This window comes from Nelumbo lutea, chromosome 1 (assembly GCF_056320005.1).
Source record: "Nelumbo lutea isolate HS-2025 chromosome 1, American lotus-T2T, whole genome shotgun sequence".
NCBI lineage: Eukaryota > Viridiplantae > Streptophyta > Magnoliopsida > Proteales > Nelumbonaceae > Nelumbo > Nelumbo lutea.
The window spans coordinates 198,663,988-198,687,351 of record NC_142684.1 but is presented as its reverse complement, the minus strand read 5'-3'; the positions used below and the strand labels follow the sequence as shown (position 1 = coordinate 198,687,351).

Here is a 23,364-nt window from a genome sequence, read left to right as displayed (position 1 = left end):
TGACACCAAAGAAGGAGCATGGAGTTTGAGTTCATACTAGATTTGAGATATGCGGTATAACTCAGTCTGAAAGGTTTTAGTTTATAGGAGAGGGGCAAAGGGTAATATTGGGTTTTAAAAAAATTATATGTTACATGGTGTCACATGCATACGGATTTGGACAAAATATTAACAGACGCAAACGATAGGGGTAGAGCTAGTCAATTGTTAGAAACAATAGGGGTGGTTTAAGACAATAGTTAAATAGTAAGGGTATACTTTGTCAATTAACTAAATAGTAGGGGTAGTTTGAAAATTTTTCCCTTTCTGAAACTATCAATTAAAAACTCTACTTTCCAAAAAAAAAAAAAAATCTTCCTAAAATCTCTCTCTCTCTCCCACACATTCCAATAACCTAAATGATCTAATATCCTAAAATTTCTCCTAAGCAACCTCCCCCCAACTATTTGGCCAACCAAATCGACTTGGTCAAGTTGGGGGGTTGGTCACTCAAGTTATATCGGTTTAGGTCAATTTTTGGTTTGGTTGGTTGGTTCAAAAGATTTAAACTTAAAAAATTAAGTTTACATTTTAAAAAATTACAATGGCATTATTAGAAAAATAAATTTAAAAATTAAATTTATGATATAAACTATTTTAGCCTAAGAAATATTAAAATTTTTCCACTTTCTCGTATTAAAAAAATATATATTTAAAATATAAAAATATTAGTATATATCTATGGTTGGGTTGTTTGATTTTAGTCAGTTTACAAATGGTCAAAGCGAAACCGATCCAACCCAATCGGGTTGGGAAATTGTTGGACCAAAACTGACTGGAAATACTTGAAATCGGGTTGGTCAGTTTCATTATTTTGATTTGGAATGGCAACGGGGCGAGGTGGGGACAAGGAACCTTTTTCCATCCCCATCCACGTCCACGTCCCCGTCCCCATCCCCACTAACGGGGACAAAGTTATCCCCATCCTTGTCTCCACGGGGATCCCCACTCTCCATGATTCTTTATAATGTCAACCATTATGTTTTTGTTTTTTTATTTTATTTAAAAAATAAAAAATAATTAAAATTTACAATTCTATTAGAAAAGATTCAAACATATTCAACCATATTTTTAAAAATATTAACAGACATATGTGTACATATATACATATATAAACGTATGCGCATATATACATATATATTAGTGGGGATCTCATGGGGTAGGGATTGGGGTCCACACGGGGCAGGGAGTGCTCTTCCCATCCCCGCCAACAGTGATGAAAATTTCCCCATCTCCATACCCACGGGGGGAAAATCATCCCCATCTCCGCTCCATTTAGGGCAGATCCCCACGGGGATCAGGGAAATGGGGAAAATTGCCATCCCTAAGTTTGATAAACAACCCCATCTAAAATTAATTATTGTTATCTTTGTATTGTAAAAAATATTAAAAGTAGTATATAAAATATAAATAATTATTAATTATTATATAAAACAATTGTATACTCTTACATGTTTTGTACTGTTTATCTTTAACTTAACAAATCCCATGATTCGCATGGATCCCTGCTAGTAAGATATATATGTAGTAGTAAATCCATGCGATGGATATAGTCAGAATAAAAATTTGGTTAGATTTGGATGGACAAATTTGGGTTTTGACATTGGTTTAACGCCAAGGTCCTCCCTTTAGGATTGGTTTTGAGCTACCCCTTAACTCAATCCAATTCATCAAAATTATGCTCTTTCTCTATTAAGATGGCCAAAAGCAATTCATAAGAAATGAGGGATTTAATGGGACAAACATCGACTATTGGAGAGATAATACCGAAAAAATAATAAAAAAATTATTAAAGAGAGAAAAAAGAAGAGAGGAATTGAAGATTGATTTTATCAAAAAATAAATAAATTTTGTTAAAAAAATAAAAACTTAAAGATGGAATTGTGACTTTTTATATTTTTACTTAAAAATAAATTATCCTAAGAAATAAGAGAAGTCACATTGGATCTACTACCCACAAATTGAGTCTGGATTTGCTCCTTATAGAGCGTTCCTCACACCATTTTCTAACCACACATTGAGAACATCTCCTGTACTTGTATGATAATATTCATGAGAGATATTCCTAATACACGGTGGAGATGTGACTATAAGATCGGTGGTGTGAGGAGCACTATGTGAAGAACAGATCCCAATTCAACAAAAGCCTAATGACATATTGTTAACTAGTCTTCCATGGGTTTATTGATCGGTATATCAGATAATAATAGAATTAGATAAAGCCTTGATTTCATTATTTCAACTGTTGGAATTTAGGAACATATATCCATTTCATGTTTTGATACATTCAAAAATTAAAAAAAAAAATCTTAGGCCTTGTTTAGTTTGCGGGAAAAGGGGTATGGAATTGGAATCATAATGGTTGGATGGAATCGGAATCCCATTCTCATTCCTACTGGAATGACATTCCCCCATTTGAGGGAATGACTATTCCCTACCCCTCCCTTGGGAATGAAATCCCATTCTCATTCTTGTCTGAATCAAATAAATTATAGGAATAGACAATTCCAATTTCGATTTCAAAGGATTTCAATTCTGATTCTGATTCTAACTGCAAGCCAAATGGACCCTTAGAAGCATTCTTGATGAGGGCGGATTTGGCCCTCTAGTGAAATTGTGACACCTGGCACCTCATGCAAACCAAGTGCAGCCTTTTGACAACTGGGTAGCTCGGGAAGCTCAGGCAGCTCGGCAGAGCTTGCCACTTACAGACAGCTCGGCATGGCTCGCCACAAGCAGCTTGGCATAGCTCGGGGAGCTCGGTATAGCTAGGGGCAGCTCGCCACAAGCAACTGACCACTCCATAGGCAGCCTGGCGTCTTACGAAGAGCTCACCACTTAGGGGTAGCTCGGCATAGGCAGCTCGCCACAGGCAGTTGGCCACTCTGCAGGCAGCCTGGCGTCTTACGAAGAGCTCGCCACTTAGGGGCAGCTCGGCGCTAAAAGTAGCTCGACACTTAGGGGCAGCTCGGCGTATCACAGGAAGATCTCGTGCCTGACAACCGTACCTGATAGATTTGGAGACCCGTGCCCACGTTTCACGCTAGGTGGTGTCGTGCCTGCCAGTCTTGAGAGCTGTCCCTTGGCTGGTAGAGCCGTACTCTGCAGCAACCGCCTACACCCGCAACCTCAGCTCTGGCAGTAACGGTTGCGGCAGAGAGACAGAGACAATTACGCCTGACTTAACAGAGGTTGTTACGTCTGATTTGACAGGACACCACTATATAAGGATTCCGACCCCCAAAGGCAAAGGGGAGGGAATGGAAAAATAGAGGTAATCCCTGCTCTCTAGCTCTCTCATTTCTCTCCAAGCTCTCTGCAATCAGAATGCTAACTTAGGCATCGGAGAGTCCCCGCCGGGTAAATACCGCCAAGTCATTTGATTCAGTTCTCGCAAGTTCCTCAGCTCTCGCCGCCTACAAAGAGGAGGAAAGGATGGAGCTCTCGCAAGTTCCTCAACTCCCGCCGCTTACAAAGGAGAGGAGATCACCTCATGCAAGGGCAGTCGGGTTGCGCTACACCAGGGAGCTCCACCACCCTTTGAGTTACAGGCCGCCTAGGAGCAGGTCAAATGACGAGTCCACCAAGGTAATTCACCATCGGGTAGCTCGATATAGTTCTCCCCAGTTCGGTAGAGCTCGCCACAAGCAACTCGACATAGCTCGGGCAGCTTAGCATAGTTCATCACTAGGCAGTTTGCCACCAGGGAGCTCGTCACCAAGTAGTTCTCCACCAGGGAGCTCGTCACCAAGTATCTCTCCACTGGGGCTCGTCACCAAGTAGCTTTCCACCAGGGAGCTTGTCACCAAGTAGCTCACCACTAGGGAATTCGCCACCAAGTAGCTCATCACCAGGCAGTTCGCCACCAGGGAACTCCATCATCCTCTGAATCACAAGCCACCTGGGAGCAAGTAAAATGACGAGGCACTTAGCCAAAAAAAAAAATTGATATATCACAAAAAATTGGTACGTGACCAGAAATGGTTACATCAATTCCCAATTAGAATCTACCACCAAACGGATTGGCTGTCCCTCCCAAAAGTCTAGTCTAGACGAATAAAATATTTGGATTCTTTGATTTACTTCATGCAAAACGGTCCTCGACTTATCCTGTTTCCTCGGTTAAAAACCACTATTTAGAATCCACATATGCTGCGACCCTGGTTGCACCACTTTCCTATAACTCTCCCATCCTATGAGTTTATTTCATCACTGATCTGTCCCTATTTCATGGAGTTGCAAGGGAATGCTGCTCGGCCTGCTCCTAAGAATTTATTTTCATCATTGACCTGTCCAAATTTCATGTTGGTCACATGGAAATGCTTGGAAATTGAAAAGGAATTTATTTCCATTGTTAACCTGTCCTTATTGAGAGTTGCAAGGGAATACTATGACCACGGTTGCAGAAGCAGAAATGCAATCAATTATTCCCACCTGATGAGCATCCCGACAGCAAAGTTCTGGGCTTCTAGGTGTGATAATATTAGAAACTACGCCATACGGCAAATGGCACTGTGGGTGAAACATTGAACATCTGCACCAAAAGAAAGGAAGCATAATCTGGAAAATTAAACGGCTAATTAAAATCTTTGCATACTTCTAAAGGGGAACCTATTAACTGTAACCAACGCCATGGGAAAATCCATTACAGCAACTTGCATTTAATTCATGAGTTAGAAGCTGAGCAATTTCATCTGATTCATGAATTAGAAGTTGAACAACCTGCAACAAAGGCTGAAGTCGAGCACTTTCCTGCTTGGCTCATTGCTGAGCATTAACAATGCATGTTAAAGGCTGAGTTAGAAGTTGAGTGGTCTTCTGCTGCTCCTATCAAGGGGGTGGCCTATTTCCTATAATCAACCAGCAGGAAAGATTATCATAAACCATCTATGGCTGAAGAACTCAAGCCTTTTCCTGCTTGGCACACTGTTGAGCGGTAGTAATGAGAGTTCAGGCTGTGATCACTAGAAGCAATATTCTTTTTGTGCTATTGGAAAATGCCATCTGACTGCTTCCCCATAAACAGGATATGTCACTTCATCAGGAAACACCAACTGTGAGGAAGGTACAAAATCTTTTTCCAAGGATTTCAAAGCATATTGTTAACCTGTAGTAGTGTTTTCTATAAAGTTTCAAACAAGATAATTAATTGACTGTTATTTTTACAGCATTAATTTATACAGCTAAATCACAGTTTAATCCAGTAAAATTCCTTGCCTCTGTGTGTTAATCCATGTTTATGTGTACAAACCATAAATTCAATGTGACATGGAGAAGAAAAAAGAGGAACTGGTGACTTCCCATCGGTATTGGAATACATACCATGAAATTTTGATAGCAGATAGTTTACATTTTATAATGCTGATTAGGGGAAAAAAGATGGTTTGCATCCAAGAAAATTCATCTAAAATATGTATTTAATCATATTTTCAGGAAAAAAACCCCAAAACTCCAGCGTTCTCTAAAGACACCCTAACCATGGTACTATATCTATCTTACTTGAATAGGTTTGCACTTAGGCACCCATAAAATACTGTAGTTTCCCTCTAAACCCTCCAACTTTGACAAAAACAGATTTGAACACATGATCTCATGGTTTCTCCAATTCAACCCAGTAAAGACCACTATGATTTGGGGTACAACTTGGGTTATTCTACTAAAGTATTTGCTTTTTTGGCAATTCTAAAAGTATCATACTAATATGCAAATTTGAAGGTAAAAGTATGTTAATTCCATGCCCCAAATCTCAAAAAAGAGAGAGAGCGAGGCTGCCAAAAGACCTCAGGTAGTATCCATAAAGAATGGGATTGTCAACAATGTTGTTTATAATCAGCATGAAATTCTAATAATTTTATCATACAACTTAACAAGCGAAATTTCATGTGAAGTTTCACCACATACACTTCATATACACATGCTTTCTTTCTCAAATATTTGCACCTGTTTCATTCTTTCATATGAGACTATGAGGCTGTAATTGGAGTTTCTAATTGATTTTTACTTCTCAAGATATCTTCCACTCCTTGCAACAACTTATTTGAATAATCTAAAGCAAATTCACACACATCTTCACTTTTTGCAGCCTTTTCTGCTATTTTAATGAAGTTATGATATAACTCCTGATATTGCCGTCCTAAAGATATTCTAAAGTCAACTTTCAATGCAGATGCATGAAATTCTCTATCACATTCAGCCTTTGCATCTTTTGTCCATCTCTTTATGATGTATTTGCTTGGGATGAACCTTATATTTCTATGATCAAGCACCTTTAGTGCATGGCCGCACAAAATGCCTACAAACTCAAACTTTTTACAACTGCAAACAATTGTTTCACTTGATGTGTCAAATGTAACAGTGTATTCCCATGATTTCTCACACGGCCTAACTTTGTATATGGCAATTGCTCCAATCTCACCACAAACATGAACATCACAATCCCAACCTTTTAAATACTCCTTCTCAAACATCTCAAAGACGGCTGGAGTGTATATAGACACAGCATGCTTTAACATCTGAACAGGCATACGCAAATGGGGGGTACTTTGGCTCATTGTAAAATCAGCTTTTAGTTCCTTATAACGCCAATCACCCACCAGTCTTTCGAACTGCTTGAAAAAGTGCAACAAACCATCTGTAGAATTAAGATAGCCTCTCAAAGCACAATTTATGTTTTCACTCCTTTGTATGCTATTTATGTCTGCACAGAATGCATTATGTCCATATACCAAAGCCCACTCTTCTTTTTCTCTAAATAGCTTTTGCAGCCATGAGTTATCCCTGAGGTTATATTTTTCCATCATATTTTCCCAAGTTGCTAAGAACTCCTCTTCCCCCTCACAATCAAATATGCACTTGTTGAAATCTGTCTCAAAAGATCGTGAGCCAGAAAATACATTAGAAAGCTGTTTAATTGTAGTTTGGTATACATGCCAGACACAAAACCGATGGCAAGTCTCTGGCAACACCAAAGCTACTGCCCTAGATATTGCCTCATATTGGTCTGTGAGAATTGTCTTTGGTTTATTTCCAAACATTGCCTTAAGAAAAGTTTTAAGCAACCACACAAAAGATTCCACAGTCTCGTCATAGAGCAGTGCAGCACCAAAAATGACAGCTTGCTTGTGATGATTCACTCCAGTGAATGATGCAAAGGGCCGGCTATCCTTGTTTATTCTATAAGTTGTATTGAGGCAAACCACATCACCAAAATGGCCATAGTCTGCAACCATCTTAGCATCTATCCAGAAAATATTGGTTACCTTATCATCTACATCAAGCTGTAATGAGTGGAAAAAAGATGTATTTTCTGGTTGCATCTTGTCAAAGTATTCCAATATGGCTCCTGCATCTCCTTTCTCCATTGTTCTCATCCGCTTGGAAGTTAAGTAATTGCTAATATCACTATTGGTATGACAAACATCATTAGAATCTCCAGCGTTTCCACTTGTAGATCCCATGGTTGTGTTTGATTTGTTTGTCACATTTGATTTGCCAGAAGCTAATCTCTTTTGAGACCTCAACAAATGTGCCTTTTCTGGGGTTACAACTGGATGGTTGTGACTTGGTTCAAATTGGTTGACACGATATTTACCATTAGCTTGAAGAACTATAGACAAGTGTGCTAGACAACCAGTTCTTGTTTCTGGGCGGTGATTCTTCACATTAACACGTCGTTTATCAAAAGCACGATGACCTTCTGAAGAACAACAAAAAGTTCTATCATGCACAATACCATTTTTCTTGTGACAATTGTGCTTCCGAATGCTAAAACCTACTTTTCCAGCATACTCATTGTAGAAACTGTATGCATCCTCCACAGTCTCAAACTCTATGCCTATTTCCGGTACCCAATCTCTCTTGGATTTATCTTCCATGGAATCCCTTGACATGGATAAATCATGACTGGACTCTTCTAGGTTGTGGCACTCCTCCAGATCAAAGCCTCGTGGTTCTTGCCCTTGTGTTGATTGAGGTCCAATCCCCACATTCTTTTCGCATGAACTAGTTGACATACTAAAGCCTCCAGTACCCATTGAAAAGGGCAAAACTATACTCCTGCAAACAAATTTTTCTACTTATGCAGAATTCACCTCATGATTCTTAAAACTCAAGAAAGAGCAATGGTTAGAATATCATGTACCACTTACAAATGCATAACATACCAAAGATTTAGAAATGCATTTCATTTCACGTGGGGCCCACAGACAATATTCCAGCTTTGTGGTGTGTGATGCATGATGCATATGTAGAAGGAAAAAAAACCATCAGCAGTGTTTTTCCTTTTCGAAAGAAAAATTTTTAACCTTAGCATTTTTTTACCAAAAGGAAGTTGTAGAAGAAAGAAAGCATGCCATAGAAAAACCGTGCTATCATAGACCAAAAACTAGTAAAATGAGACAACACTGTAGTCTCTAAAAGTAGAATAACATAATCTGATAAAAGAAATCGTGCCATTATAGAACAAAAACCAATGGAATGACACTAAAAATTATGATAGAGATTTCCCATTGTCTTCTCATTGTTCGCAAAAAAATGTTTGTGGCCTTTTCCCTGAAACTTTGCTTACTATTTGCCTGATATCTCAACTTTCTTTTCAATCAATAAACCAGTGAAGGGACCAATGTCACATAAAAGGTAACAATCATAATCGTTCTAGTCAATTGACAACCAGGGCAGGAATATCAAAATTGAGTAATGATACATATAAGACAACTAATTAAAAACACTAATTGTGATTTTTACAATATTAAACAGAAATAATAGTTAAACCAATCAATGACTCTCAATGAAAGCCTGCATTAGTAAAAAGAAAAAAGAGTAAAATTAGATGATTAACTTTTTTTCAACAATAAAATTAGATGGTTAAGTTCTGATTTGAAGTCCCAAGGGATTGAGGTAAATCTTTGCAGTACAAAGTAAACCTTAAAGAATTGTCTTCGCTTGTCCAAACTATCTGGGGGAAAAAATAGAATTCTAAAACTGAAAAGAACTGTAACTGATAAGAATTATGAATTGTGAAACTAAAAACATAATTAATTCATATTGCTCCTTATGGAATCAATCAAAAAAATTGTTTTGAGAAGTCAAATATAAGAATAACATTTACTCTTTTGGAAGTTGGGTAAAAATTGGAGGTCCAAAAGGTGAAGATTCAACGATGTCGAATGACCAACATCAGATATACTCATTGCACGGAATTCCGAAAAAATAGACAAAAAATAACAAAAAGAATAAAGTTCAATTATTATTTGGTTTCTGACAATCAACATTAGCCCATAATTCATGAAAAAACTAAGACAAGTCAGCAGCAACATCAAAATCAACCAAGACCTCAAATAATTGCAGATTAATCAATAGCTTGACTACAGATATGAAGAAAAAAAGAATAATATTGAACTTCATGAACAATATAAGCAAAAGCAAAGAATCAAATCCAACTATAATCAACAACTTTTATTAGCATATTTAACTCCAAATCGGAAAGCCCACACACCATATGCAACTAGAAATCTAAGAAATATCTGATTTTGCACACTCCACATAGACATGACTGGTCATTGCAACCGAGATACATATAACTGGTAATATTAGATACAAAACCCTACCAGCGGAGCGGTAGCTCCGGTTGAAATGTCGAAATTAAGCTGAAAACGAAACGGAGACAAGTGATGATGAACTCTTAACTTGAATTACAAGTTCGACTGTATTTTCCCGCCAGGAAAAAAACATGATACGGGTTTCGGAAGGGAGAGATGAGATTGCTACGGAAGAGGGGTGAGCGAGGGAGAGACAGGTGAAACAGAGAAACAGGGAGAAAGAGAATCGCCCGTCACGTGATGCGCGGAAAGGAAAATTAAAGATTGACGTGGCCCGGATTAGCATACTGGCTATTGCGACCGTAATAGCAGACTTTTTGTTTTTTGAAAGCGTACTAGCATATTTTTTGAAAGCCACCGGGCCACCCGTGGCTCGACACTGCCCGGCATTGCACGGCATGAAGGCCCATGGGCCGGCACGATACGTGCAGCTCGCAGCCAGCGGCATAGCATGAAGCACGGCCCACCAGGCCCGTAATGGGCCGTATTCGACCCGCTCGGGAATATAGTCATTGGGTTTTAGCTTTTTTTTGGGGGGGGTTTACAAAAATACCCCCAACAGCTATAAACAATCATATTAGGGGGGGGGTATTTGTGTATTTTGCTTATGGGGGTTGAAAAATAACATAAATGCCCCCCCCAATAGCTATATAACAAATAGTTTAGGGGGGCATTTTGGGTAAAGTTACAAGTAACTTTACAATGACCAAAATACCCCTCTCAACAACTAAATAACATATAATTTTTTGGGTATTTTGGGCAATTGAATTATGTTCAATTCCTATAAATAGCCCATTAGCCCTATCCACCTATCCTCCACCATTCTCATTACACCAATTCAACAATCAACATTCAACAATTCTCCTATTAGGTTATTACTTATTCTCTTAATCTCTTCAGTCTTTCTTCTCTCAGTCTCTTTCACACTCTTATACATTCTCTATAATTTGAGTGAACTCTGATAGTCTCATAGTCTAATTGGCCGATTGTTTGATTCTCCAAGCTAGCAATTTGGGAGGCTTGGAGCCTTGGACGTTGTCACGTTGAAAGGCTTTAATTGTTGAAATCAAGTTGGGAATATGGGATTTTGAACCAGCAATCTGGGATTCCAAGGTAAGTCCAATTAAATTAATTTTATTTTTTTAGAATTTGAAAAAAATGACCAACTCTTCCCAAAACCCCAAGTTTAGTAGCCTGATTTGGAGAAAATTTAAAATAGAGGATGCTAAGGGGAAGGGGAAAAGAGTAGTTTGCCAAAAATGTAGAAAAGACTTTAGCTTTTGTAGCAAGGGTGGTACTGGCCATTTGACCAGACATTTTTCTCACACAGAAGAAGAAATAAAACACAATTTAAATGAATTTTTGAAATAATATTAATGGAAAATAAAATTTAAAAATATTGGGAGAAGTCAGAGTCTCGGAGAACATTTCTCACTACTAATCCCGCCATGGCACGTGATACGTGATCTACTAACCCCTCTGGTGTCTATAGGCTATAGTTGCATCGTAGTCTTGTTTAGTTGTTTTAGTGCAGGACCTATAGGTACCACACTACGACACTACCACTGTACTAGCCTACCAGGGTTGGTTAGATGCAATCATGAATCATGATGTAGAACATAGATTACAACTTTACAATTACAAGACAAAGGAGGGCATGATACTATAGACTACTACAGTACTACATACATTGGATATTTGGTTTTTCACCTGAAGTAGATGATGAAAGTGTGTTTAAATGCTTTCATCATAATGTATATGTAAATTTTGTTTAAATTGTAAATTAAAAAAAAAATAACCCACAACTTTATATTTTGTCAAATTATTGCAATTTTCTTTTAATTTTATTTAATTTATTTGCTATTAATGTAATTTTATATTTTCAATTTGTAACTATATAGTTTATAATTCTATATTGTATTTTTTATATTTTATTAATTTATTCCATTTTCATATTTCATTCATCCAAGTATGAAGTTTATGAAGTATCCAACCATTGTATATTTCATAATTTCAATATTTGTATAATTGTTTGCTTTGTAAAAGTAGAAATCACTGTTTGTAAATCAGAATGAATTCCTTGTGAAGAGAAAGAAGAAGATGATGAAGAGTTTTAGCAGTAAAGAAGAAAAGAGAAGAAAGAAGAGTAGGGTGTTAACCAGAATTGAATTAGTTCTGACTGCCAACCCCTCATTATATTTTATACTTAACTTAAAAGAATGCCCTTAGTAGGGCGGCTACTAAAGTAGTTGAATAGTCACAACTTAAAAAACATAAGCTAATAGGTCTAAAGCCCAATAACTTTCTAACTTAACAACTTAAAATAGGAACGAAACAACTAGGCCCAATAACTAGAAATCTGCCCAACTCAACACTCCCCTTCAAGTTGGGAGTAAATGTCACACATTCCCAACTTGCATAGATCTTGCTCTAGTTTGTTCCTTGCAACACCTTTTGTTAGAATATCAACAAGCTGTAATTCAAAAGCAATGTATGGGAGACAAACTTTCTCAGAAGTCACTCTTTCTTTGATGAAATATCTATCCACTTCAATGTGCTTAGTCCGGTTATACTAAACTGGCTTATGGGCAATGTTAATTGTTGCCTAATTATCACAGTACAACATCATAGGTTCTTTTGCCTGTATATCAATCTCTCCCAATAGGGAATGGATCTAGAGAAGTTCTGAAACTCCATGTGCCATGTCCCTGTATTCAAATTCAACACTTGATCTTGCCACCACTATTTGTTTCTTACTCTTCCACGAAACAAGGTTACCCCCAACAAGGGTCATACTCCTGAAGTAGATATCCTGTCATCAAGGCATCCTGCCCAATCTGCATCTGTATAAGTCTTTAGTTTCAAGTATCCAAAATTAACAAACAATATGCCTATGCCTGGGTGTCCCTTCAAATAAGAAAGAATCTTGTCAATAGTCTCCCAATGATGGACTCGTGGAGCATCATGTATTGACTTACCACACTTACTACATAGGAAATGTCTGGTCTTGTCATACATAAGTATAGCAGCCGCCCCCACAAGTCTCTGATATCTCCCAATGTCCTTCACTGGCTCACTTTCTGATGCATTAATTTTGTGATTCTGATCAATAAGAGTACTGAATGTCTTTATTCCAAGCATCCATGTTTCTTGAAGAAGATCCAAGACATATTTCCTCTGAGAGATAAAAATTTCATGTTTTGATCTTGCAACTTCAATGCCTAAGAAGTATCTAAGTTCTCCAAGATCCTTAATTTCAAATTCTTTGTGTAGATTCATCTTCAAACAATCAATCTCACTTAGATCATTCCCAGTGACAACAATATCATCCACATAAATAATTAGGATTGACACTAAGGACCCCCTTTGCTTTACAAACTAGGTATGATTGGATTGAGTTTGAGTGTGGACAAAAGCAACCAAGGCCTTCTTGAACCTGTCAAACCATGCTTTGCGAGATTGTTTCAAGTCATAAAGTGACTTCTTAAGCCTGCATACCTTTCCCTTTTTAGCATCACTGAAGAAAGCGGCAAGAAGATTCATATACACTTCCTCTTGTAGATCCCCATTTAGGAAAGCACTCTTCACATCAAGTTGAAACAAGGGCCAAGAGTATATGGCAGCAAGAGAAAGAAGTATCCGAATAGAGGTCATCGTTACAACTGGTGCAAAGGTCTCTAAGTAATCAATGCCATAGATCTATGTGTATCCTTTTGCAACAAGTTTGACCTTGTACCTTTTTATACTTTCATCTGCCTAATATTTTACTATGTAAACCCATCTGCATCCAAAAGTCTCCTTTCCCTTTTGTAAGTCTACAATTTCCCATGTCTGATTCTTAATTAAAGCTTCCATCTCTTCCTGCATAGCTGTCATCCACTCAGGTTTGGAGAGAGCCTCATTGACACCCTTGGGTATAGACACAGAGTTAAGAGAGGAAAGAAAATCACGGTAGGAAAGAGAAAGCCCATTGTAGGATAAGTACTGTGAAATACAATGAACAACACACTTTTTCTTCCATTTTCTAAAGGCAATAGGAAGGTCCCAATTATTTATAACAGGATAAGTAGAATCAATGGGAACTAAAACTGTAGAGGGATTAAGAGGAATACCTGAATTTGTGTCAGCTGAATCTAGAGTCTCCAAGGAACCGATAGTAAGTGATGTCAGTTCTACTACAGTGGAATCAACCTCCCTATGAAATCTCTGTCGTGAGTAACATTAAGATGCAGGACGCAAGGGAGGTGGTAAGGTAGGTGACACAAGAGGATCAGGCATAGGAATGGACACAAGGACTGGAACTGGGAGAGGGATAGACTGCTCACTCACTTCCCCAAAACACTCCCATTGAGAAAGATTCTTTGAGAAGTATGTGGACTCAAAAAAGTAACATCCATAGTAATATACTGACTCCTAGAGACTGAATCATAGCAGTAGTACCCTTTCTGATTTTCTACATATCCAAGGAAGACACACTTCTTTGCCTTCGGGTCAAACTTCGAGTAGTGAGGACCAAGGATATGTGCAAAGCAAACATACCCAAACACCCTAAGAGGAATATGAAACATTTCCCCTCAGGAAAAAGAAGACTGAATGGGGTACTGAATCCAAGTATACGAGAGGGCACTCTGTTAATCAAACATACTGTTGTGAGAACTGCATCACCTCAAAACCGAACTAGAACTGTAGATGTGATCATCATGCTTCTTACAATCTCAACAATGTGTCTGTTCTTCTTTTCTACAACACCATTCTGCTATGAATTATATGAACAGTTGCTCTGATGGACAATACCATATTCTAACAGATATGAAGCAAGGTGTTTTTCAAAATATTCCCTAACATTGTCTGATCTGAACACCTTTATTCGTGTTTCAAATTGTGTTAGCACTATCTGATGAAATTGCCTTACCAATGATGGTACCTCATCTCGGGATCTCATCAAGTAAACCCAAGAATATTGAGAGAAATCATCCACAAATAAGAGAAAAAATTGATAACCACCCATAGAATGATAGAAGGAACATGATAAGGTTCCTACACATTAGAATGAATAACATCAAAAGAAGAAAACACCTTTTATTGTTATCTTTAAAGGAATATCTACAATGCTTTCCAATTTGACAACCTTCACACCCTAGACTTGACAAACTAACAGACTCAAATAGCTTTGGAAACAAAAGACTCAAAGAAGAAAAATGCAAATGACCCAAACGATTATGCCAAAGCATAATCTGACCCATAGACCTTCACTCACTATCATTGCTGACATGATGACTCTGATGAGAAGGAAGCACATATAGGAGGTAGATTCCATTCACTTCACGACCACTCCCAATCGTCCTCTTTGAATCTAGATCCTGCAAGATACAATGACTAGGAAAAAAATTATTGAACAGTTCAGGTTCTTAATCAAACTACTAATAGATAACAAATTAGTGCTCAATTTGGGAACATGAAGGATAGAGGGAAGGGAAATGGAATCACTGATCTTGACAAACCCCTTCCCAACAACGGGAACACGAGATCCATCAGCTATGGAGACCCTGTCTCTGCCAGAACAGAGCTGGTAAGAGGAAAAAATGGTGGAGCTATGGGTCATGTGCTCTAAGGCTCCAGAATCTATAATCCAAGAAAGTCCCTCCTTACCTGAAGTAGAAACATAATTTACAGTGACATGTGAACTACTTGTGTGGGCAAAGGAAGTAGAATGAACTCCACTAGAACCAACTGTTCCTTGTTGTTTGCCTATTGTTGAACTAGAACTGGCTATATCCCGCTGGTTTAGAAACTGCTCATACCTCTCAAGTTTGGCCCTTATTGCAGCAGCTGCAACAGACTCTAGAGTAGTTGTAGTAGGAGAGGCTAGAATGTCACCAGTGACTACCATGTGAGCATTTCCCTTCTTATTTTTGAGCCTATTCGGCACAAGATGTGGATGAAGCTTCTAGCAAGTATCTCTTCTGTGTTTAGTCTTCTTATAGTAGTCACAGATCAAATATTTTTTGCCTTCCTTCTTGATTTCACTGCCACCCCGGTCTCCACCTTGTTTAGGTCTCATAGTGCTAACCATGGCTGACTGATCAAATCCAAAAATTTTCATCATCACATTTCTCCTACTTTCCTCCCCTGACACAAAAGGCATATGCTTGGGAGAGGGTAACACTATCCCTGGAAAGAATGTGTTGTCTTACAATATCATACTCGGGATTAAGGCTAGCAAGAAATTCAAACACCCTATACTTCTCTCGGTGTTTCTGGTAGGCACTTGCATCCTTAGTGGTTTCCCAAGCAAATGTCTCTAAATGGTCAATCTCTTGCCACTAGACCTGTTCATGGGCCAGATGGCCCGACGGGCCGACCCGGCCCGGCCCTCAGACGGGCTTGAACGTGGTTATAGGCCCGTGGGCTTAAATTTGGGTCAAAAAACCCGACCTACAATAAGTTCAAGCCGGGCTCAGGTTTTGTCAAAATAGCCCGGCCCGAGCCCCGGCCTGGCCCGACCTAATATTAGACTTAAAGTGAGTAATGTGATTATGTCCATTTGAATAAAATTTTTTATTTAAGAATGTAAAATTGTGTTTTAAAATATAAAAGAAAGGGGAAAAAACCATCTTGTAGGCCCATTGTTCATTTAAATAGGATAAAAACTATCTGAATTTTTAATTCTAATTTGAATAGGGAAAATTGTTTTTTTTATTAGGTCGGGCTCGGGCTTGGGCTCGGGCTTCAGGCTTTTTATTAGGGCCGGGCTCGGGCTCAAGTTATAGACCCGTTGGTCGGGCCGGGCTCGAGCTCGGGCCTAGCATATTTCCCTTAATGACAAGTGAAAGCCCAGCCTGAGCCAACTTAAGGAACCTTTGGCCTTGCTCTGATACCAAGTAGAAATCACTGTTTGTAAATCAAGATGAATTCCTTGTAAAGAGAAAGAAGACGAAGATGAAGAATTTCAGCAATAGAGAAGAAAAGAGAGGAAAAAATAGTGGGATGTTAACCAGAATTGAATTTGTTCTGGCCGCCAACCCCTCATTATATTCTATACTTAACTTAAAAGAATGAAAGATTACAAGAATGCCTTTAGTAGGGCGGCTACTAAAGTAGCTAAACAATCACAACTTAAAAAAAAAAGCTAATGAGCCTAAAGCCCAACAACTTCCTAACTTAACAACTTAAAATAAGAACAAAACAATTGGGCCCAATAACTAGAAATCTGCCCAACTCAACAGTAATTTGTATCACTATTCATTCAAATTTAAATGAAACGAAATTCTTAAATTCCTATTTGAATTGCTTTATACTTTTATTTATTTATTCTTTGGGTAATCGTAATTTCGTTATTAATTTATTATTCGTATCCTATCCTGAATCCTAATCCAATGGTCCTGATATGACAATAATCCATTCAGTGAGTCTAGCCTGGTTTGGCCTAGGCCCAAGGCCTGCCCTATGGCCTAGCCTGGCATGCCCCAAGCCTACAGCTCGGCCCAGCCCAGGCCCGCAGCACGTCATGGCATAGCGTAGGCCCACTTGGGCCTGGGCCGTGCTGTGCCAGCCCGGCATGGCCCACTTTACACCTCTAATTACAGACATGCCGATCGAGTCGAGTACTTATTTTCGAAGCAACGAGAATGGAGAGGCGGACCAAAGGCAAATACATGAATTGACCGATACATAGGGGTGTTCATAAAAACCAAAAAAAAAATCAAAAAATGTATTAATCGAGTCGATTAGTATATATTTATATATGTATTATATATATTTTTAATATATGTCACATATTATTTATATATTATATATAAATATATATTATGCATATAAATGTACATATATTATATTTATAATATATAATATATTACAATTGTATTATATATATCATTTATTATTTATAATATAAATTATATATATTAATTATAATATGTGTTATCTATATCTATACTATTTTAAAAAGAATGAATGACCTCAAGAATATTTCTGAAATTTTTTTGAGGACAAAATTTATCCCTCTACATTTAAATTTATTGATAAAAAGTGAGGGCAAATAGGGTAATCGATTATTGATATTAAATGAGTTGAAAATATGTAATTTTATGATATTCAATGCATTCAATTTCCTCTCAATAAATCCAATATTAAATTTATTAACTTGCATTCATGTTCAATGAATCTTATATTTAAGTCATTTTTGTTTCTTCTCATCATTAAGTTCTATTAATCAAATCCATACTTAATAAATTAATAATTCCAATAACATAAAAGCTTATACTTTTAAAATCTACCTAGAAAAAAAATAAAGTTTTTGTCTAAGTGGTGGTAAGAAATTAAGCCATTTTGGGTGAAATGGGTAAATCCATGTTGCCACAATTAAATAATAAAATTCAAAAATAGAAATTAAAAAAATTGGGAACATTTTTAACATACATATTAAATAATAATAAGTATGATAAATAAGAAATGTTTTTATTAATGATGGAAATTGAATGTAAAATTTAAAACCAATTGAAAATAAAAATATTTTCCTATTCTCTCTAATTAAATCTTATATTTGAAAACAAAACCATTTTCTTCCCTCCTAATGGTGGGCAAGCAATTCGATCATTTGGGTCAAATAGATTAATAAATAATTCCATAATTAAATAATAAAAATAAATAAGTATGAAATATAAGAAGTATTTTATTAATGATGAAAATGGAATGCCAAATTTAAAATCTACCTAGAAATGAAATGATGTCATAGTCAAATAATAAAATTTTTAAAAATAGAAAATACAAAAATTACAAAAATAAAAGAAAAGATAAAGTAAATTTTAGGCACATATCTAATGTTATATATTTATAAAAAAATAAAATATTGGGTACATCTCTAATATTATGCATTCATTATATTGAACAAAAATAAGTATTATACATAAGAAAAAAAATTTTAATGATGGAGATGTAATACAAAATTTAATGTCAACCTAAAAACCAAACTATTTTTCTTTTTAGGTGGTGGGTTAGTGGTTTGGGTCAAATGGTGTCCTAAACAAACAAAATTTAAGTGTGATAATTAAAAATTATTTATATAATGTAAATAAAATATATAATTTAAAGGAATTATAGTCAAAGCCAGTTATACATTTAAAATTAGGTTGTAAGATGGTCCATAAACCAACAAAACTCTAACAACCGTTTCTACATTTTAAATTATAAAAACCCCTGCCATGTTATCAGAGGCTTATGTGGTTGTTGACAACATGGGACTCTTAATCTATGTTGGATACAAAAAAGTCTATACCAAAAATAGGTTTTCAGTTTCTCTCCTACTCCCTCTGTCTCTCGATCTCCCTCCCTTCTCTCTCACTCTTAGATGGTGTTTGGTGTGGGCATTTATTGGGACCGATCTTCAAGAAAAAACGTCCATGCTTCCAAGACCCATTTTTCACAAAAAAAATGCTTTAATTTTGTTTGGGAGTTTTTCTGCCACGTAGGCAGTGAGCAACACTATGTTGTTTGGTAAGGTGATTTTCATCACCGTTTTCCATGTATGTGCTGACAGGTAACCATCACATAGGATACACATAATCGCCAATCAATCAACCGTTGGGGAAACGGTTCACCGATGCATGATACGCCAAATTTGACGTTTCATGCATCGGTGGGGTCCTGATTTACGAGGCATGCTCGATTTTTCAATAAACGCTTGAACCAAACAATGAAATATATGGGCGTTTGTTGAAACGCCTATGTGGATCTGACGTGGCACTATTTTTTGAAAAATGGCCACGGTTCCAAACATCCCCTTAGTCATCTCTCAATATGCCACTCTCTCAACTTTGGTATGTAGCCAAATCAAATCTCTCAATCTCCCACTCTCTCAACTTTGGTATGTAGCCAAATCAAATCTCTCGATCTCCCACTCTCTCAACTTTGGTATGTAGTCAAATCAAAACCTTGGTTTCTCTCCCATTCTCTCTCTTTCTCTCTCTCAATCTCTCTCATTCTTCTTCCTCACTCTCCCTCTCTCATTCTTTTTTTTTTTCTTACAAACTTTTATGATATAAATCAGACCGTATAAAAGAACTAAAAGGACCAACCACTTGTACAATCAAGTTATAAATTTCTATCAAGTTGGTGTGAATTTCATAGCCAAGAGTTTCTTGTGAACTTTTATCAAATTGGTGTAATGATTTTTGAAATATACCAAGTTGGTCCCATGCTCTTTACTAAAATACCATTCCTCTTGAATTTAGTTCATCTCCATTGTAAGGGTGGAAAAAGTAATTAAAAGAATATCATTAAGTACATTCAATTACCTCTCATCAAGTTTCACATTTAATCATTAAATAAATCACATTCTCTCTCATTGAATCCAACATTTATACTTTTGTTTATCATCATTAAATTCCACCAAATAAATCCATCTATAATAATTATTAATAGAATGAAATTTTATATTTTTAAAATAAGCATAGAAATGAAATCATGATTTTCATCTAGGTGGTGGGTAAGTAGTTCAACCATTTGGGTCAAATTTCATGATGTCATAAATAAATAATACAAATTTAGAAATATAAAAAATATTTTTGTTCATCATCATTAAATTCCACTAATCCACACACAATAATTATTAATAGAATGAAATTTTATATTTTTAAAATAAACTTAAAAATGAAATCATATTTTCCATCTAGGTCGTGGGTAAGTACTTCAACCATTTGGGTCAAATGGATAATTTCATGATGTCATAAATAAATAATACAAATTTAGAAAAATAAGAAATATAAATTATAGAACAAAAAGAAATTTTGAAAAAAAAATTGGATACATTTCTATTATTATATATTTGTCATATTAAAAAATAACTATGATAAAATAGACATAATTTTATTAATGATGGACATCAAATATAGGTTAACCCATGATGTATAATTAAAAATAAAATTTTTAAAATAGAATAGTACAAAAAATATAAAACAATTTTGGGCACATCTATAATATTATATACTAATAATATAAACAAAAATAAGTATGATAAATAATAATTATTTTATCAATGATATAAATGAAATGCAAAATTTAAAATCAATTTGAAAATGAAACCATTTCCATATCTAGATGGTAGGTAGGTCAATGATCTAACATTCTATGATGGTAGGTAGGTGGGTCAATCTATGATGTCATAATTAAGTAACGAATATTACATACATACATACGTACATACATACATACATATATACATACATACATACATACATACATATAAATACATACATAAACTCAAAGAAAAATATAAGCTTTGTATAAAGCATTTTGATACAATTATATTGTTATATATTCACCATATTAAACAAAAATAAATGTGAAAATAAGAATTACTTTTATGGATGATGAAAATGGAATACATGATTTAAAATCAATCGAAAAAGCAAATAGTTTTTCCATCCAAGTGATGGGTTAGTGGTTAAACTATCCATGTCAAATGGATGCTATTATTAAATAATAAAATACATAAAATTCTAGAAAATATAGAAATTTGTCGATAGTTTTGGGTATATTCTATAATATTATATATTCATTATATAAAAAATTATGATTAATGAGAATTATTTTCATTAATGGTAGAAATGGTATAAAAAATAGGATAAAAAATAAAGAGCATTAATGTCTAACACATAAGTTGACTAACCATGTCAAATGGTTCAATAATTTAATTAGCTAGGTCATTGTAGGCAAGTGGTTTAGTGGGATGCAAACATATCAGATCAGATTTGAATTAGGGTATATTCAAATCTAATCTGATCCAAAAATTCAATTGGATCTCATAAATATTGATTCAAATTCGATCAAGATGTTAGATATTCGAATCTGATACGATCCTATTTAATTTTTTAAAAAATAATAAATTATTAAAAGAAAAAATAAAAATATAACAATTAAAATTAAAAAATATATATAAATATTTTTTCAACTATTTCCATCATGTAAAAGGTTTACAAAAATGCAATATAAATAACATATTCATAAATAAATCATAAATAACATATATATTATATATACATAATATATATACTATAATATAAACAATTGATTTGACCACAATATTAAAAACCAGTGTTCAAACAATATATTAAAATTGCATTTCCTCTTGGTAAATAAGTAATTTTTATTAGAATTTTTTATAAATTTATAAAAAAATTAACCATACATTAATATTATATATTCTTCATATTAAACAAAAATATGTTTGAAAAATAAGAATTATTGTTCGCAAAAATAGAAATGGCTAAAATACAAAGAAAAAAGGAATTAATGTCTTAATCATAGTCTATTCTCTTGGTTAAATAGGTTAATGGCTTAACCAGTAAGATCCTTTGGTTATTGATTATTATCATCATCATCATCATTTGGTAATGCCATGTGCAAAAATAAATGCGAAAATAAGAATTACTTTTTTGGATGATGAAAATATAAAACATGATTTAAAATTAACCGAAAAAGAAAAAAAATGATTTTTCAATCCAAGTGGTGGGTTAGTGGTTCAACTATCTGTGTCAAATGGATAAACACGTGATATTATTAAACAATAAAATACATAAAATTCTAGAAAATGTAAAAATTTATAGATAATTTTGGGTACATTCTATAATATTATATATTCATCATATAGAAAAAGTGTGATTAATAAGAATTATTTTCATTAATGATAGAAATGGGATAAAAAATAAAGAGCATTAATGTCTAACACGTGACCCCACTAACCATGTCAGATGGTTCAATGATTTAATTAGATAGGTCATTGTAGCCAAGTGGTTTGGTAGGGATGCAAATAGATCGGATCAGATTTGAATTGAGGTATATTTGAATTTGATTCGATCCAAAGATCTGATCGAATCTCATAAATATTGATTCAAATCTAATCTGATCAATATAAGTATTTTTTCAACTATTTTCATCATATAAAAAGTTTACAAAAATGCAATATAAATGATACACAACAAATACACACACACACACATACATACATACATACATACAATATATATATATATATATATGTGTGTGTGTGTGTGTGTGTGTGTGTGTGTGTGTTATATAAAATTGATTATTTGACCATAATATTAAAAACCAATATTCAAACAGTATATTGGAATTGCATTTCCTCTTGGAAAATAAGTAATTTTTATTATCTCATAAAATAAATAATAAAAAATAAAAATAATTTTTTTTTTATAAATTTTATAGAAAAATTTGGACATGCATTAATATTATATATTCTTCATATTAAACAAAAATATATTTAAAAAATAAGAATTATTGTTAATAGATATAGAAATGGCTAAAATACAAAGAAAAAAATGAATTAATGTCTTAATCATAGTCCATTTTCCTGGTTAAATAGGTTAATTGTTCAATCAATAAGGTCATTTGGTTGACTATTATCATCATCATCATTTGATATTGCCATGTGCAACGCATGTACACATTTACTAGTAAATATAGACTACCAAAGAATCAAACTGGCCAAAAACCAAAACTGATCAACTGGTGGTATCAATTCGGGAAAATGCAAAAATTGATAAGACGGGTTCAATTTCAAAAAGTTGTCATGGTTCGATTAACCAAACAATAAGCACCCCTAATTGATACAAACCAAAATTCTATTTGAGTGTTTCAGAGGTGTAATGTGGGGACCCACTATTGTGGGCTGCCCACAGTATAATGGGCCATGCCAGGCCGGCACGTGGGTTTG

The 23,364-nt window shown here is 35.1% G+C and overlaps 1 protein-coding gene across 3 annotated transcripts; it reads right to left on the bottom strand.

Moving 5' to 3' along the window:
• Positions 1–5,808: 5,808 nt before the first annotated feature.
• Positions 5,809–9,904, bottom strand: LOC148880267 (protein FAR1-RELATED SEQUENCE 5-like). Of its 3 annotated transcripts, none has more exons than XM_088962134.1 (2): positions 8,202–9,904; positions 5,809–8,094 (listed from the first exon to the last, which is right to left on the bottom strand). In XM_088962134.1, the coding sequence occupies exon 2, from the start codon at positions 8,070–8,072 to the stop codon at positions 6,003–6,005; it is 2,070 nt and encodes a 689-aa protein (XP_088818260.1). In that variant the 5' UTR covers positions 8,073–8,094; positions 8,202–9,904; the 3' UTR covers positions 5,809–6,002. The 3 variants fall into 3 exon arrangements, with proteins under 3 accessions (XP_088818260.1, XP_088818259.1, XP_088818261.1); XM_088962133.1 differs by having other exon boundaries at positions 9,645–9,904; XM_088962135.1 differs by having other exon boundaries at positions 9,724–9,904.
• Between the last annotated feature and the right edge of the window lie 13,460 nt (positions 9,905–23,364).

Excerpts from the sequence above, each read along its gene's own strand:
- LOC148880267 (XM_088962134.1), bottom strand. The coding sequence starts at position 8,072 with ATGGGTACTGGAGGCTTTAGTATGTCAACTAGTTCATGCGAAAAGAAT.